Source organism: Ursus americanus, chromosome 25, assembly GCF_024610735.1.
Source record: "Ursus americanus isolate L20-20 chromosome 25, mUrsAme1.1.p, whole genome shotgun sequence".
NCBI lineage: Eukaryota > Metazoa > Chordata > Mammalia > Carnivora > Ursidae > Ursus > Ursus americanus.
Window position 1 is genome coordinate 6,025,449 of NC_142151.1, and position 19,355 is coordinate 6,044,803.

Here is a 19,355-nt window from a genome sequence, read left to right on the forward strand (position 1 = left end):
CAAGAATAAAGATATGGTGTGGCTGGTAAGAAAACAATATATTCTCTAGGGCATTCATTATATAAGTACTTGAATAACTTTTAAATTATGATGCTAAAATATAAGCCAAAGGTCTTAAGAAACAAACTGATAGAAACTTAAAGCATTTCTTTCCTTACTCTAATACTTTCAGAATATCTCCTTGGGAAGAGCAAAGGAGTATCCCCTCTAATTCACACGCTGGCATTTTTTTTTTTTCTGATTGATTCTACATTCTTTCAACAGTAGGGATTTCAATATTCGCTTGGGCAGAAAATAGAAAGTATGCTCTAAGATTTTCCCCTTCACTTTCATTCACATGAATAACAAATACATACTCTCTTCTGGCATCTTTTCAAGCTATGTACAGCCAGCGAGAGCAAAAAGGAAAATGTGCAACCAGCTCCAGGAGCAGAGAGTGGTGCTGCTGGCCCACCGCTCTCCCACCTCCTGTAGGTCTCCTTCGGTCACAACAGATTTGAAATCACTCCCAGGAGTTGCCCAATGGGGATAAGCGGTGGTAGAGACAAAGTGGGCAACTGCCTAGGATTTATGGCCCACATAACTGGATGGTTCCATTAGAGTATTTGCGAATGCTAAGTGAAATAAGTCAAGCAGAGAAAGACAATTATCATATGATTTCTCTCATCTATGAAACATAAGAACTAGGAAGATCGGCAGGGGAAGAAAGGGATAAAGAAAGGGGGGGTAATCAGAAGGGGGAATGAAGCATGAGAGACTATGGACTATGAGAAAGAAACTGAGAGCTTCAGAGGGGAGGGGGGTGGGGGAATGGGATAGACCGGTGATGGGAAGTAAGGAGGGCACGTATTGTATGGTGCACTGGGTGTTATACGCAACTAATGAATCATCGAGCCGTACATCGGAAACTGGGGATGTACTGTATGGTGACTAACATAATATAATAAAAAAACATTAAAAAAAAACCTACTTCAGTAAGCTATTTCAAGGACCTATAGCAGAGACCATGTGGCATTCTGTAACTGCCCTAAAGAAATGAAAAAATGTAAACATATAAGGGGAAATGAAGAGGACAACAGGAAAGGAAACAAGGACAGAAGGTAATCATATTGTTAGTTCATCAACTATTGTGAAATTCAGTAACAAAAAGAGCAACATCAAGATCATGAAATAACCTACCCAAACATTTTCAGTCTACTTGTTCCTCTGCCAAATACTAAGAAAGAGGAGAAAAGCCCACTCTTTCTACCCCTATTCTCTTTACAATACCTGAAAGCACTGATAGAAAAGGGGGCTCTTTTTATTAAGCGCTGTTTTCCAGTGATGAGATTCATTTGCTTCATTTCTGCATACAAAGACAAAGATATTAGATAAGTGCTGGGAACATGCTGTGCTGTAAACAGTCACGAGGATGTGCAGCCACACCACCTGGCGATGGGGAACCTCGGGGCTTGGGGAGGAGCTGCCAAGCACAGTCTGTCAAGGACACCTCACCATACATCTATTTATCACGACATAAAAGTGCTATTCAGGCGCCTGGCTGGTTAAGTGACTGCCTTCGGCTCAGGTCATGATCTCAGCGTCCTGGGATCGAGCTCCTCATCGGGCTCCCTGCTCCGCGGGGAGTCTGCTTCTCCCTCTCTCTCTGCCCCTCCCCCTGCTTGTGCTCTCTCTCTGTCAAATGAATAAATAAAATCTTTAAAAAAAAGTGCTATTCAGGGAGCAGGGCTTCCTCGCACGACCTACGCTCAAGCACAGGATGCTTGGCCCCTGCTGCTCAGTAGCAGGGCCAGCTCCTTCGGAATCCCACTGGCGGTACGCTGATGCTACAGTGCAAGGGTTCCACACTTAGGAAAATGAAGAGCACTCGGAAGAGAATGAAATTATAGAACCAAATCTTCCAATTGGTTTATTAAGTGGAAAGTGTACTTACTTTGATTTCTCCAAAAATTTTGGGAAGGGTAAAAAGATACATTACTGCTATAAGCTTACACAATTCACAGAATTTCAAAAATTGGTACATTTCTTGCCTTCTCTCTAAATTGTATAAACAAACCAAAAAATAGAAAACCCGCTAGACGCAATACATACTTTTTAAAGAGATTCTAGCGATAAAGACTAATTAACTAACTGAAGGTGTCACTTTCTTCTCTTCTGTGCCTTAGCTGTGGCAGTATCACCAGGTCCGTTTCTTCCTTCCCACAAAGCTAAGTACTGAGGCTTAATGTGATATGCCAGTCCCTCTATCTTATCTAACTGGCATCATTCCATTCCAAAATAAAGAGGTTCACCCATCCAGGCAAATGCTATAAGGTATAAAACATGTTCTGCCCTCTCTGGATTCTCTTAGGTTCTGCCTATAATGGCTTCACCACTGTGCAGGAAAAATCAAGATCATCTCAGCACAGGGAGTAAAGCCTGTGGTGGCTTCTTATAGCAGTTCATTCTGAGTTTCTGTTTCACCATTTTTATCAAGAGCTGAGTTGGCTTGTGGCAGAATGGTTGGGGCTAATTTTGCAAACAGTACATGCAAAATGTTGATACCTATACCTTTGATGTCGTATCATTATATAGAGGGTTGGTGAAATTGAATGATTATATGTGACTCTATTCTTCGATAGAGACATCTTTTAAATAAACTGCATTGTTTGAGAGAAACTCTCCCCCAAATATAGTTTACTAGAAAATACTCTTTCAGAAACATAGGGCTTGCTGAATTATCTACCAAATGCTTTGATAAACTTCATCCTTGTCATGAAGCCTGGTGTGTGTGCATATCATGATGTCTCAGGATTGCTTCAGACAGGTACTTGTACACGAGGTGTCTAAAAGGTCTAGGGGATGCCCTCCGTCTAGACTGCAGCAAAAAGACAAATATCAGGGTCCCTTAAAGGCAGTCTATTTGCTTAATGTCATTTAAAAAAAGGGATGCTTAGTCAGGAGTAAGAATATAATGGTTCTTAACTCTTGCTAGTAAAACAAGCTTTGGAGGAGACAATAATCATTAGAGATTTGGTTGCATCAACCTCTTACTGGACAACCTCCTTCACCATTTCTGGGCCTTAGCTCATCCAAGGGGATTTCCTAAGGTGTCACCACCCTACTGCACCACAACACACTACTACTCTGTCGTAAAGCTACTACTCATAGAGGTTGGGAGGCAACAGCTAGAGGACTGAGCCATGCAGCAGCCAAAATGTGCTTTATTGGGAAAGCCTCCCCGGGGTGCCTGGCTGGTTCAGTCAGTGGAGCATCTGACTCTTGACCTTGGAGTTGTGAGTTCAAGCCCCATGTTGGGTGTAGAGATTACTTTAAAAATGAAATCTTTAAAAGAAAATCCTCCCAATCCAGGTCTTGTATGTCTCTATGCAATGAACAGCTGAAACTAACAGCTTGAAACTAAAAGAATTGAACTGACAGGTTTTTCATGGGATACCTAAAACCATGCCCATATATCATGGATGAAATCCAAAGTGGGGCCGATTTCCAGATTAGCTGGCTATTCTGTGAAACCAGAAAATGGTAGAAGGAAATGTCCATTAAAGAAATAGTTTTCTGGCAAAGACACTAGGAGATGGGTCGTTGAGCTGAACTTTCATCTTAAAACTATTACCAGCTAGTGTTCCTAACCTCTCAGACTGATCCTTAAAATAAAAAGATTCCCAGCTATTTCAAAAGGCTGAAGGGATGATGACTAAAACAGCTAAAAAGTGTTCTATGCACCACATCAAAAACTAATGATGTACTGTATGGTGACTAACATATCGTAATTAAAAAAGTGTTTTGTGCTCCTTAGAAGAGAAGTGTTATATAAGCTCAAAATATACGATAATCTCCATAAACATTAGTATCAATAAGCATAAAAATACTCCTTTATAAAAGGTAATGTTGCTCAAGATTTTAAATCTTGAATTTTTATAGAGAGATTTCTGTGTATGACAAAAAGGATTTACTTCACTGTTTACAAATATATCAACTAATTCTCATCTTCAGAATTGTAGATTTTACTGTATCGATACACTAAAAACACACAACTATTAGGGAAAAAAAACATACCTGCAAAGTCTATCTTGTAGCTGAATTTGGAAGTAGTAAAAGAAATGGAGCCACAAGGGTTTGTTTTGAAGCTTTTTTCGATATCTTCACTGCTAACTGAACACTGAATGTTGGTATCCGGCTTTAAGACAAACCAGAAAGTGTCATTTACCAGCTGTTCACATCAATGGCTTGGCCACAGAGGCGGTTCTGTGGTCACAGAGACAGAGAACGGAGCAACAAGGGGAACTGACTGATCGCCTGTTCTAGTTCCCACACAGGGAGAATCACAGCTAAGCCAGCGTGTGCAAAACGGTGTCAGGATTTCTAGCAAAGAAACTCCAGCAACTGCTTAGAATCCCTCTTTCCAAATTGTTACAATTTTTACAAATTATTACAAATAATTACAACTTCCTCACTGGCTCAAATGAAATCTTCTTTAAGTAGGCTTGGAAGTAAAAGAAGAAGACAAGCTTTTGAGTATCGGTTCAAATTCACTAGCTGTATGTGACTCTGGATGGATTCTGTGACCTTTTCTGAGTTTCAGTCTCTTTGACTGTGAGACAGAGTATTAATACCTGCTTCAGAGCTGCTGGGAGGCTGCTAAAGGAGAAAAGATACCTGTGACATCTAACATAACACCTGGCGGACAAAAGGTGCTTAATATGGGCTTGCTCTCTTCCCCTTCTCCTTGTCCACCAAACAGAACCTGGAGTTGCTCGGCCATACTGACACTACGCAACTCAGTCACACTCGCCCTCTGTACGTGCAGTGAACGCACACTGCTTCTTCTAAATACATGATTGAGAAAACCTGGGGAAATGAAAAGGAAAAGCACTAGAAGGACTTCTCATTTTTCTTTTAGTCAAGCTATCTGATGTCCTTAAGGCTAGATGTCCTTCAGGGTCTGCACTGGTATGCTGTGCGACAGCAAGGTGGCACTAAGTGGATCTGAAGCCCTTCTGGTAGGTTCTGGAAAGGAAGTACCTGAAACATGTGCCACTTCCCGCACTCCGCCAGGTAAAACCAGCCCCACTGGGTGTCTGACGTGTCCATCTCATCCATCTCGTTATCTGTCCTCTTGGGTAAGAATTCTTCTGCTTTGTGAAACATCTCCTGAAAAGCCCGAAAGAGGCAGAGGAAGAAATACTTTTCTTAATAATCAATGTACTTTTTATACATCATTTTTCTTCCTACAAAGAACTATATTCCAAGTGTCCTTCCCACAGTGACCCTTAAAAAATACCATTCTCTCTGGCATATTGACTCTGAAGATAAACATTTACGAAGGCTGAATATCACTGCTTAACAAATAAGACAAATAATAATACACTCAGGTAAGATATATCAAGCCCATTCAACCATTTAAGGAAGCTCTGTCAATATATATAAGCACTCCAGATTTTCAATATAGTGCCAAGAAATTTCTGTCTTATCATATGTGCACACATTTGGTCAAAAGAATCCATGCTATCACAACTAGTTAAGACCAAATACACTTGAGATTTGTCTAAACATTCATTATTCCATGGCACTGAAAGATGTTTATAATCTATAGAGTACAAAAGAAGGTTACAGTAAATAGAAATAGTATGATCCAATTTTCATAAAAATTTCACCTATATGTACCCACATCAATGTATGTGTATGTACATGTCTGTATGTGTATATGTACACACACACACACACACACACACAGATAAAAAGTCTGGATGGATATACAACAATTTATCATAGTTTTTTTCTGAGTGTCAGGATAACAATAATGATTGTAGTAACCCTTATCTGGCTCTTACAACGTGCCAGGTGCTAAGTCCTGTACAGATAATAACTCATTTAGGACTCATGACAACCCAGTAAGATAGGCATTATTATCCCAAATTTATAAATGAGGAAACTGGAGCACAGAGAGATCATACAATAGGGAAGCCAGGATCCAAACCCAGGCAGTCTGGATCCAGGGTCTGTGTATGTAATTGCCATAGTGTATACTGCCTTACACTTCATTATCAACGATTCTACAATCTTCCCTATATCAAGTAACTCTTGTCCACACTATCTTTGAAAAGTTTTAAACATTCTTGAGGAGAGACTGTGATGAAGAGAGGGTCACCAGAAAAGGGGCGATGAGGTTAGTCAAAGAAGATTAACTTTATCTGGAATGTGTCCTCATTCCTGGAGGGTTTTTAAATAAATTAAATTTGTGCAACTGATATATGAAAACAGTCCCTGTGCAAAAAGTCAGAACATTCTAGATAAAGCTAAACACGTTTTTGACTATCCCTTCCATTTCTGGTATCTTCTCACCTTCCTTCTCCAGGGTTAACCAACACTATCACTTATTCTTTGTCTTTCCAGTGTGTGTGTGTGTGTGTGTGTGTGTGTAATCATATACACACATACACACATATATGGTTATTGGTGATTTGTTAAAAATTTTATTTCCTACATCTCTGATTTTTTCTTTCCCAAAGAATATGTACTACTTGGGTAATTTAGAAAATATTTGCCTTAAATTTCATTACTTAAAATGTTCCACCCTGTTTCCAGAAGCTGTGTAACCTGGCATAAGTTTTTAATTACCTTGTCTAGGCCACAGTTTCCTCTTCGTAAAATAGAGATTAAAGGCTCCTTCCTCATTGGGCCATTGTTAGAAATGAGTGAGATAATGCAGTAAAGTGCCAAGTACAGTACCTGAGCTCAATGAAGGGGGCTTGTTATTTTTTATTCATGTTTGGAAACTTCTCCAAGGAATGCTTTATGATTATGTTCTGGATTTTTCCTTCATGTTTTAAAGTTGACTGGCTGCTAAGAAATGAAAAATAGAACACTCTAGGGTCAAGAGCTTCAGGTATAGGACCCACTATTTGCCTTATACCTTTTAATCAGAAAATAAAGGCAATGATTTGAAATTTAAGATCAATTGTCCAGGTTAACTATTCACAACTCCTGTTCTTCCTTCTATTATTGTTCACATTGTTTGGTCATTTTACTGTGAGAAAGAAAGCAAGCAGGAAAAACCTAAATTTATTTTTTCTTCTGAAAATAACTCCCAAAACTTGGAAGGATGAGTTTAAAGGTAATAGTTAAGATAAACATTTGGCTTATGAGTTCTATATTTTCTCTACTAGAAAAGGGAAATGAAAACAAGAATAGGACATAGAAAATACCTTTTGTACAGTATATACACATCATGTGTGCTTTGCTATGTCACACTGTCCCTAAGATCACACTTTAAGCCAGGTTACAAGTGTAAGTGTTTTACCAAAGTCCTTCCAGAACTTCCTGTCATGAATAGCTTTGGGTGGGACCCAGGACAGACTCATCTTTCTCCCTATTTTGCAGAAGGTAGCACTATAGAAAGGTGCCACCATACAGAACATTCCTAAAGCACTTCAAATTCTACAAAATTTTTTTGTGTTCTATAGCCCAATGTGCAGGAGAAGTCATTACCTTCCAATTAAAGTTAGGGGGAAAATGAAGCAGAGAAAATGTAATTATTTTGTCTATAATCATAGAGTTAGTAGGGGAGCTAAGATGGTGGAATAGTAGGAGGACCCTAGGCTTGCCTCCTCCCTTGAACACAGCTAGATAAATATCACATCATTCTGAACACCCAAGAAGTCAATCTGAGGACTGACAGAACAAACTGCACACGAGAGGGAGAGAAGAGGGCACATTGTGGAGGGTAGGAAGTGTGGAGACATGATTTGGAGGAGAAAAAGATCATGGGTGCTGCACTGGGGAGAGAGCCCTAATTACAGAGAGAGGAGAGAGAGAGAGAGAGAGAGAGAGAGCGCATGTGCACACAGGTGATGAACAAGGAAAACACTTCCCCAAAGCCATTGACTGGGAAAACGAAAGAGCTGATTATTTTTAGTTTTTACAACCAACAGGGCTCAAAGACTGGAGTTTTAGAAGTCCATGCCATGACCAGTATGGAGCCTAGCAGGCATTGTGGTGCTCCTGTGGAGGAGGGCAGAGGCCCAGGAGCAAATGTGATCTGAGGATCCCCTGGGATACACTGGAAGAGATGGTTCCCCCTTCTTGGAGTGAATCTGGGAGAGGTGGCATTGCCTCTCAGGGGACAAAAGAGCTGGCAGGTGCCACTGCACTGCCCTGCTCATTAGCACAGGGGCAGAGACACGTGCTGAGGGCAGTTAATCTGGACGCCGGCTTTTTGTTGTGCTTTACTCTAAACTCCAAGCTCCTGTGCATTCATGCAACTGCCCTTCTGGGACAAACAAACACCAGCCACAGTGTGCCAAGACCTTCCCCCAGAGGACCAACACAGGTCTGTGCCACACCGGCTCCCTAAAGTTTGGAGTTTTAAAGCTCAGCTGGCCTGCCTGAGATAGAAGACAGGTGCACTGTGCTGCTGAGCAGGCAGATGGACCGGACACAGACAGGGTGAAGGCAGGGATCTGAGGGACACCTGGGACACAGGAGGGGAGATTGTAGGCTCTTCTGGGAGGGCTTCCCAGACAGCTGTGGACACAAATTCCCCTCCCCCAGGGCAAGTGAGAGGGCTGGCACAATTTCCCTCCTCCACCCCTCAGCATGTTGGTAAGCAGCACAACACCAACAGTGGCAGCCTAACCTACTTATACCAAGCCCTACCCCCCTGCACTCTGCAGGTGCTTCTTTACTAGGGCAAGTGTGCCTGAGAGCCAGAGCAGTGGGCCCCTCCGCCAGGAAGACCAACACAAACCCCCACAGCCACCAAGTCTCCTGACCATAGAGTGCTGCAAAGCTCCAGCTCTGGTGGAAATAGGATCTGGAATATTTTAACAAGCAGACCAGAGCATACCAAGTTAAAACTTGCCACACTTTGGCCAAGGTCCACACACTGCCCACTACAGGCAAGGAGAGCCTCTGCAGACTACTGGCCTGAAGGATAGAACAACCAAAACACAGCAGCAGAGTGCATACAGAACATACTAGAGACACTCCCTGAAACATCAGGCTCTGGACACTGCATACTCTTCTTCATAAAGGCATTACTCTCAGGAACAGGAAACATAACAGGTTTTCCTAACACACAGAAGAAGACAGAGACCTAGAAAAAATGCCAAGATGGAGGAATTCATCCCAAAAGAAAGAACAAGAAAAGGTTATGGCCAGTGATCTAACTGCAACAGATATAAGTAATATGCCTGATCCAGAATTTTTTAAAAAGATTTTATTTTTTTATTTGATAGAGAGAGAGAGCACAAGCAGGGGGAGGGAGAGGGAGAAGCAGACTCCCCTGCTGAGCAGGGAGTCCGATGCGGGGCTCAATCCCAGGACCCTGGGATCATGACCTGAGCTGAAGGCAGACACTGGACTGACTGAGCCACCCAGGCTTCCCCGATCCAGAATTTAAAACAACAATCATAAGGACACTCGCTGGGCTTGAGAAAAGCATAGAAGACACCAGGGAGTCCCCTACTGCAGAGATAAAAGATCTAAAAACTAGTTAGGCTGAAATAAAAAAAAAATGCTACAACTGAGATGTGAAACTGACTGGATGTAATGGCCACAAGGATGGAGAAGCAGAGGAATGAATACGTGATATAGAAGAGAAAATTATGGAAAATAACGAAGCTGAAAGGAAGAGGGAAAGATAAATATTGGATGACAAATGTAGACTTAGGGAACTCAATGACTCCATAAAGCATAGTAACATTTGTATCATAGGAGTCCCAGAAGAAGAAGAGAGGGGAAAGGGGGCAGAAGTTTTATTTGAGCAAATTATAGCTGAAAACTTCCCTAATCTGGGGAAGGAAACAGACATCCAAATCCAGAAGGCACAGAGAACTCCTATCAAAATCAACAAAAGCAGGCCAACACCAAGACATATCATAAAACTTGCAAAATATAGAGATAAGGCAAAACATCTTAAAAGCAGCAAGAGAAAAGAAATCCCTAACTTTCAAGGGAAGACAAATAAGGTTAGCAGCAGACCACTCCACAGAAACTTAGCAGACAGAAGAGAGTGGCATGATATATTCAACAGGCTTAATGGGAAAAATATGCAGCTAAGAATACTCTATCCAGCAAGGCTGTCATTCAGAATAGAAGGAGAGATAAAGAGTTTCCCAGACAAACAAAAACTAAAGGAGTTTGTGACCACTAAACTAGCCCTGCAAGAAATATTAAAGAGGACTCCTTGAGTGGGGGAAAAAAAGACCAAAAGAAACAAAGACAGAGGGCAGAGGAACAGAGAACATCACCAGAAACAACTTTACATGTAAGTAAATGGTACTAAATTCACCATTCAATGATCACTCTGAATGTAAATGGATTGCTCCAATAAAAAGACATAGGGTGTTAGAATGGATAAAAAAAAAAAAAAACAAGACCCATCTATATGCTGCCCATAAGAGACCATTTTAGACCTAAAGACACCTGTAGATTGAAAGTAAGGGGATGGAGAACAATTTATCATGCTAATGGACATCAAAAGAAAGCTGGAGTAGCCATACTTATATAAGACAAAGTAGATTTTAAACCAAAGACTGTAACAAGAGATGAAGAAGGGCACTATATTATAATAAAGGGGTCTATCCAACAAGAAAATCTAACAATTATAAATATTTATGCCCCCAACTTGAGAGCTCCCCAATATATAAAACAGTAACAAACACAAAGGAACTCATTAGTAATGATACAATAATAGTAGGGGACTTTAACACCCCACGTACAGCAATGGACAGATCTAAGCAGAAAATCAATAAGTAAACAATGGCTTTGAATGACACACTGGACCAGATGGACTTAACAGACATACTCAGAACATTTCATCCTAAAGCAGCAGAATACACATTCTTTTCAAGTGCACATGCGATATTCTCCAGAATAGATCACATACTGGGTCACAAATTAGAACTCAATGAGTAAAAAACGACTGAGATCATACCATGCTTATTTTTGGACCACAATGCTATGAAACTTGAAGTCAACCACAAAAAAAAAATTTTTTTTGAAAGACCACAAATACATGGAGGTTAAACAACATGCTACTAAAGAATGAATGGGTCAACCAGGAAATTAAAGAAGAAATAAAAAAAATACCATGGAAATAAATGAAAATGAGAATGCAATGGTCCAAAACCTTTGGGATGTGGCAAAAGTGGTCATTAAGAGGGAAGTACATAGCAATACAGGCCTATTTCAAGAAGCAAGAAAAGTCTCAAATACATCACATAACCTTATACCTAAAGGAGCCAGAAAAGGAACAGCAAATAAAGCTTAAAGCCAGAAGAAGGGAAATAATAAATATTAGAGCAGAAATAAATGATATAGAAACAAACAAAAAACCAGTAGAATCAGATCAAGGAAACCAGGAGCTTGTTCTTTGAAAGAATTAATAAAACTGATAACCCCCTAGCCAGACTTATCAAAAAGAGAAAGGGCCCAAATAAATAAAATCATGAGTGAGAAGAGAGATCACAACCAACACCACAGAAATACAAACAATAATAAGAGAATACTATGAAAAACTACATGCTCACAAACTGGACAATCTGGAAGAAATGGATAAATTCCTAGAAACTTACAAACTACCAAAACCAAAACAGGAAGAAATAGAAAATTTGAACAGACCAATAACCAGCAAAGAAATTGAATCATTAATCAAAAAGCTCCCAACAAACAAAAGTCCAGGGCCAGATGGCTCCCAGGGAGATTCTATCAAACACTTAAAGAAGAGTTTATACCTATTTTTCTCAAACTGTTCCAAAAAATAGAAATGGAAGGAAAACTTCCAAACTCATTCTAGGAGGCCAGCTTTACCTTGATTCCAAAACCAGATGAAGACCCCACAAAAAAAGAGAATTACGGGCCCATATCCTTGATGAACATGGATGCAAAAATTCTCAATACAATACTAGCAAATCAAATTCAACAGTATACTAAAAGAATCATTCACCACAATCAAGTAGGATTTGTTCCTGGGCTGCAAGTGTGGTTCAATATTCATGAATCAATCAATGTGATACACCACATTAATAAAATAAAGGATAGGAACATATTATTCTTTCAACAGATGCAGAAAAAGCATTTGACAGAGTACAGCATCCATTCTTGATAAAAACCGTCAACAAAGTAGGGATAGAGGGAAAAAACCTCAAAATCGTAGAGGCCATATATGAAAGACTCACAGCTAATATCATCCTCAATGGGGAAAAACTGAGAACTTTTTCTCTAGGTTCAGGAACAAGACAGGGATGTCCACTCTGAACACTGTTAATTTAACATAGTACTAGAAGTCCTAGCCTCAACAATCAGACAACAAAAAGAAATAAAAGGTACCCAAATCATCAAGGAAGAAGTCACATTTTTACTATTAACTGACGACATAATACTCTATGTAGAAAACCCAAAAGACCCCACCAAAAAATTGCTAGAACTGATACACGAATTCAGTAAAGTTGCAGGACAGAAAATCAACGTATAGAAATCTGTTAAATTTTTTTACATCAATAATGAAGCAGCAGAAAAAGAAATCAAGGAATTAATCCCATTTACAACTGCACCAAATATCCTAAAATACCTAGGAATAAACCTAACCAAAGGGGTGAAAGATCTGCACTCTGAAAACTATACAACACTTAATAAAAGGCACTGAAGATGACACAAAGAAATAGAAAAACATTCCATGCTCATGGACGGGAAGAACAAATGGAGTGTTAAAATGTCTATACTACTCAAAGAAATCTACACATTTAATGCAATCCCCATCAAAATACCACCAGCAGTTTTCACAGAGCTAGAACAAACAGTTCTAAAATGTATATAGAACCACAAATACCCTGAATAGCCATAGCTATTTTGATAAAGAAAAGCAAAGCTGGAGGCATTACAATTCTGGACTTCAAATTATATTACAAAACTACAGCCATCAAGACAGTATGGTACAAGACAATATGGCACAAAAACAGACACACAGATCAGTGGAACAGAATAGAAAACCCAGAAATGGATCCTCAACTCTGTGGTCAACAAATCTTTGACAAAGCAAAAAAGAATAACCAATGGAAGAAAAAAAAAAAAACCCAGTCTCTTCAACAAATGGTGTTGGGAAATCTGGACAGCCACATGCAGAAGAATGAAAGTAGACCACTTTCCTACACCATACACAAAAATAAATTCAACTGGACATGTCCTCAGAGGCAAGGGAAACAAAAACAAAAATGAACTACTGGAACTTCATCAAGATAAAAAGCTTCTGCACAGCAAAGGAAACATCAACAAAACTAAAAGGCAACCTATGGAATGGGAGAATATATTTGCAAATGACATAACTGATAAAGGGTTAGTATCCAAAATCCATAAAGAATTTATCAAACTCGGCACCCAAAAAACCAAATAATCTAGTTAAGAAATGGCAGAAGACATGAATAGGCATTTCCCAAAGACATACAGATGGCTAATAGACACGTGAAAAGATGCCCAACATCACTCATCATCAGGGAAATACAAATCAAAATCACAATGAGATACTAACTCACACCTGTCAGAATGGCTAAAATTAACAACACAGGAAACCCAGATGTTGGTGAGGATGCGAAGAAAAGGGTACCCTCTCACACTGTTGGTGGGAATACAAATGGGTGCAGCCACTCTGGAGAATAGTATGGAGGTTCCTCAAAAAGTTAAAAATAGAGCTACCCTACAAATCAGCAATTGCACTACTAGGTATTTACCCAAAGGATACAAAAATACTGATTTGAAGGGACAGACACCTGTACCCTAATGTTTATAGCAGCATTATCAACAATAGTCAAATTATAGAAAGAGCCCAAATGTCCATCGACTGATTGATATATATATATATATCTCACATGCACAACGGAATATTATTCAGCCATAAAAAGAATGAAATCTTGTCATTTGCAATGATGTGGATGGAGCTAGAGTGTTCTATGCTAAGCAAAATAATTCAGTCAGAGAAAGACAAATACCATGTAATTTCACTCAGATGTGGAATTTAAGAAACAAAACAGATGAACATGGGGGAAAAAGAGAGAGAGAGGCAAACCATAAAACAGACTCTTAACTATAAAGAACAAACTGAGGGTTGCTGGAAGGATGGTGGGTGGGGGGATGGGCTAAATGGGTGATGGGTATCAAGGAGGGCACTTGTTGTGATGAGCACTGGGTATTACATGTAAGTGATCAATCACTAAATTTTACTCCTGAAACTAATGTTACACTATATGTTAACTAACTAGAATTTAAATAAAAACTTGAAACAAAACAAAACAGAAAATAGAATCATAGTTAGCAGTACAAAGATTAAATAAACACCCAAGGCCTCTTGAGGGTTAGTTCTTCATTAAACTGCCAACTCCCATGGCCTCATTTTCACATACAGACAGTTGCTCTTTCTCTCCTGTTGCCAAAGCTTAATTTGGTTGGTTTGCTTCACAGATACTATGGCTCTTTCCAAAGACTTAGTTCATAAGATTAAGTCTTACGGTTTTCTACATTAAGTTTCCCTTCCAAAGGAAGGGCTATTCTGTATAATTAGGCTCAAAGAGTAAGTCAAGTTTAAATCAGTAACTTTAAAATATAATGGCTCTAGATTAGAGCACATTTATAGGCAATAAAATAAATGAATGTGTGCAAGTTGTCTATCTAGCTGAATAAATAAGTTTAGCCACAATGCCAATTTTCAGTTTTTAATCGGCAGGACTGATATTTCCTGCATACCAGGTTATGAAGAAAAAAGGCAATATAAAGTGAAAAAGCATTTTGTAAATTTTCAAGTGCAGTAGGTATGCTGGTAGAATCTGTCTATAATGCCGTCTAGTCCAAAGACAGTATTTATGGGGCTGGGAACAGTCAATCTGGATCATCAAATAGAAAGGCTAATGCGGAAAATGAGTTTAAAGTCAAAATCCTAATCTATAGGAGAAAAATAATATCACCTTCTGGACTGGTTAAAAGCTTTCTGGTAAGTTTATTATAGTTAACAAAATACATTATGTTAGTATGAACATGATATCTTGAGAAAATCATATTGGTAATGAAAACTTCCTTGTCTCTATAGAAAGAAGATCCAAAGCCTGCTGTTAAAAGCTTAAAAACAGGGCAGAACTTTTGGAATGAGAGTAAGGAGCTCAGTGGACCTTCTCCCCAGCAGAACCGCATTCTAATTGGTGAACATTACTTTAAAAAACAAAAACAAACAAAAAACATATAAAGTCTCTAGAAATTGCCCTAAGGGTATACAGCAAATGGAGAAACATTTAATCAAGAAAATCTACTAAATCTCAGAATAGGCAAGAGTCTGTGGCATTTGACTAAGACATAGTCCATTACCCACATTCCACCAGTACTATGTTATAGAAGCTCTACCTCAGGCATGTGCAGAGAAGAAGACAGGGGCTCCCCTTCCCTCCAGCTCCTAGTCCTGGGCTAGTTTCATCCTGGAAGGGGCAGGCTGCTAGTGTTTCTCATCTTCTTCAGCCTAGAGGTATAGGTCTATTCTGAGCAGGTAACACAGGAGACTGACCTCCTGGCTCCTCCACCCAGTCCCAGTTCATTTGGTGGAAACTCTACTCCAGGCCCAGTAGGTTAAGAATACTGAGTCCTGATTGCTACTGAACCTAGTTTGCTCATAAGATAGACGTTCCATGCCAGGAGGAGTAGGTCAAGAAGACCAGGGCTGCCAATACCTTTTCTACCCAAAGTGCAGGTATCATTGTGGGAAAAATCAGCTCCCACCCCCAACCCCAGGTGTAGTGGCACAGTGGTTCTACTGAGGGGGAAAAGGCACACCATAAGGACAAAGAGCTGCACATCTCTGTCTGAAGGGATTGACTTTATTCGGAACATAAAATAGAGAACCTCACACCTAAGAAGGTTATTGAAAAAAAAAATGGAAATCTTGAGGAAAAACAACTAAGAAGCCCAAAGCTCTAATACAAGCCAAATGGTAAAGCATACAGAAGTTTAATACAGAACACCAGGGATAATCAAGAAAAGCCCCCCTAGAATTACAATTAGCCATGAGAGTCAGGAAGGCTGTGTACAAGCACTAGGTTGTATCCACCCAGGAATGATCAGAGCAAGTCACGGGACAGACTTAAAAACATTTCCTAAGCTGCACATGGATGGATCTCACAGGGTGGAAGCCTCACTGGCACAAGGGCCTTAAACACAACCTCTGACAAAACTTTGAATAACTGTCCTTTCTCCACTAAACCTTACTTTTATTAAAAAATCAATCAATTATCTATATGTTTGTGGGTCTATTTCTGGACTCTGTTCTGCTGTAATAATCATTTTCTCTATCTTGCTGCCAATACCACACTGTTTTGATGACTGTGGTTTCACACTGAATCTTTAAATCAGGTAGTGTTGGTGCTCCAAATTTGTTCTTTTCAGAACTGCTTGGCTATACTAGGTCCTTTCAATTTTGATTGGGATGGCTTAGTGATCTATTTGTAGATAACGGCCATCTTGACAATATTGAGTATTCCAACCCATGAATGAGGTATATCTCTTGACTTATTTAGATCTTTTTTCAGTAATGTATTATAGTTTTCAGTGTATAGATCTTGCACATCATTTATGCAAGATTCATGCCTAAGTATTCCATATTTCTGATATGACTGTAAATGGAATTGCATTTAAATTTCAATTTCTGGTTGAATGTTGCTTGTATTTAAAGATACATTATTTTTTGTATACGGATCCTGTATTCGGCAACCTTACTAAATCCTCTTATTCGTTCTAGATTTTTGGACATTTCATCGGATTTTCTATATAGGCATTTTATAGATAGAGAGATACAGATAGCCTCACTTTCTTCTAGCATATAGATGCCTGTTATTTCTTTTTCATGCCTTATTGCACTGATTATCATCTCAAGTACAATGTCTATCATTTGTTTGTTCCTGATCTTAGTGAGAAAGTATTCAGTCTTTCACCTTAAGTTTGATATTAGGTATTTTGTAGATGCCCCTTGTCAGGGGTCCCCACAATCACCCTCAGGCTCATAGGAGAAGGACTCACAGGACTCAGAAGTTGGTCTACTCACGGTTACAGTTTATTACAGTAAAAAATACACACAGTGAAATAAGCAAAGGGGAAAAGCACATGGAGTGACATCCAGAGGAAACCATGTATAAGCTTCCAAATGTTCCCTCCCAGTGGAGTCACACAGGACACACTCAATTCTCCCAGCAGCCATATGTGACCAGTGCAAAGTGTTGCCAACCAGGGACGCTCACCTGAGCCTAGGTGTCCAGGGTTTTTACTAGGAGTTAGTCATATAAGCATATAGCACCCTACTTGACTGACCTCAGCTGCTGACATTCCAGATCTCCAGAGAAAGCAGGTGCTCACCATAAATCACACTGCCAGTGTAAACTATCTGGATAAACTGGTATAGCACAGCTCAAGATCTCATGCATGCAAATACACTCATTAGACAAACTATTCTAAGAGCTCAGTTCTCTGGAGCTAGGGGAAGGACAGTCATGGAGACAGGCCTCTCCTGAGAATGTACATGGTTTGAGCACCCTAGGCCTGCTGAGATAGGCCTTTTCTGCATACCCCTTATCAGGCTGAGTAAGTTCCCTTCTATTCCTAGGTTGCTGAGAGTTTTTATCAGGGATACTGGATTTTGTCAGATGCTTTCCTGCATACATTGAAATGACCAAATGGTTTTCATTTTAGTTTGTTTATATGGTGAATTACATTGATTGCTGTTCAAATATTAAACCAACCTTGTATTTTTAGGATAAGCACCATTTGGTAATTATTAATTAACCTTCTTATATGTTAGACTCAATTCGCTAAAATTTTGCTTAAAATGTTTGTATCTATGTTCATTAGGGATATTGGTCTATAGTTTCTTGTAATGTATTTGGTAATGATGGCTTCATAGAATGAGTTGTGAAGTATAACCTTCTCTTCAATTTTCTGAAAGCTTGTGCAGAACTAGTATTGTTTCTTCCTTAAATATTTGTTAGAATTTACAGGGAAACCATCTGCACCTGGAGTTTTCTTTGTGGGTAGGCCTACTGCATAAACTTAAACTCTGTAACAGATTTGGGATTATTCATGTTATTTCTTCTTGAGGGATCTTTGGTAGTCTGTGTCTTAGAATATGCCCATTTCATCTAAGTGGCCATACTGATTGACATTAAATTGTTCATAACATTCCCTTATTACCCTTTAATGTCTGTAGTGATGTTACCTCTCTCATTGTCAATATTGATAATTTGTATTCTTTCTCTCCTGATCTGTCTGGCTAGAGGTTTATCAATTCTACTGATGTTCCTCAAAACAAAAACAAAAACAAACAAACAAACAAAAAAACAGCTTCTGCTTTCATTAATTTTTTTGGTTTTTGTTTAGTGATTTCCACTCTAAATTTTATTTCCTTGCCCCTGCTTGAGTTTAACTGGCTCTTCTTTTTCTGGTTTCTTAAGGAGGAAGATGTAGTCACTAATTTGTGACATTTCGTTTCCAATATAGGCATCAAAGTAGCCATAAATTTCCCTCTAAGTACTGTTACAGCAGCATACCACAAATTTGATATGTTGTCTTCACATTTTCTATCTCTTTGACTAATCAGTTTAAGTGTTATTTACTTACCAAATGCTTGCAGGTTTTACAGCTCTTTCTTTTACTGAATTCTAATTTAATTCCATTTTGATCAGATAGCATGTTGTACATGACTTGAATTCTTTTAAATGTACTAAGACTTATTTTACAGCCCAGAATATGGTCTATCATGTGAAATGTTCCCTGTGTAGTTGAAAAAAAAAAGTGTATTCAGCTGTTGTTAAGTGTAATGGTCTATAAATGTGAATTAGGTCAAGTTGGTTGATACTGTTGTTCAAATCCTCCATATCCTTCTCATGTGTACCTACTTATTCTAGCAATTATTGACAGAGGAGTATTAAAATCTCCAACTATAATGGGATTTGTCTATTTCCCCTTACAGTTCCGTTAGTTTTCTTCATGTAGTTTGAAGCTCTATTATCAGGTATATAAATGTTTAGGATTGTTACTGATTAACTGAACTCTTTATCATAGGAAATGACAAATGATATTCTTTACCCTGATAATACAATTATTTCTGAAATCTAATATACCACTCTAGCTTTCTCTTGACTGGTGTCAGCACCATAGCTCTCCTTCCATTTAGTTTTATCCTATTTGTGTCTTTATATTCAAAGTGTGTTTCTTGTAGACAACTTAGAGTCAGGTCTTCTTACTCTAATCTGACAATCTGTATTCCAACTGACATGTCTGCAGCATTTGTTTTGGTATGATTATTGACATGGTTAGGTTTAAGTTTATCGTCTTGTTAT

The 19,355-nt window shown here is 39.0% G+C and overlaps 1 protein-coding gene across 3 annotated transcripts in view; it reads right to left on the minus strand.

Moving 5' to 3' along the window:
* Positions 1 to 19,355, minus strand: part of PARP11 (poly(ADP-ribose) polymerase family member 11) — a 42,424-nt gene that overhangs the window by 13,775 nt on the left and 9,294 nt on the right. Inside the window, exons 2-5 of one of the 3 annotated variants that reach the window (XM_045781169.2) lie at positions 6,730 to 6,840; positions 5,023 to 5,151; positions 4,057 to 4,177; positions 1,270 to 1,345 (exon numbers count right to left, since the gene is read on the minus strand). In XM_045781169.2, the coding sequence (XP_045637125.1) occupies positions 1,270 to 1,345; positions 4,057 to 4,177; positions 5,023 to 5,148 (323 nt within the window). In that variant the 5' untranslated portion in view covers positions 5,149 to 5,151; positions 6,730 to 6,840. Of the gene's footprint in view, positions 1 to 1,269; positions 1,346 to 4,056; positions 4,178 to 5,022; positions 5,152 to 6,729; positions 6,844 to 19,355 lie in introns of all 3 variants that reach the window. The other 2 variants (XM_045781168.2, XM_045781167.2) reach the window with 2 other exon arrangements.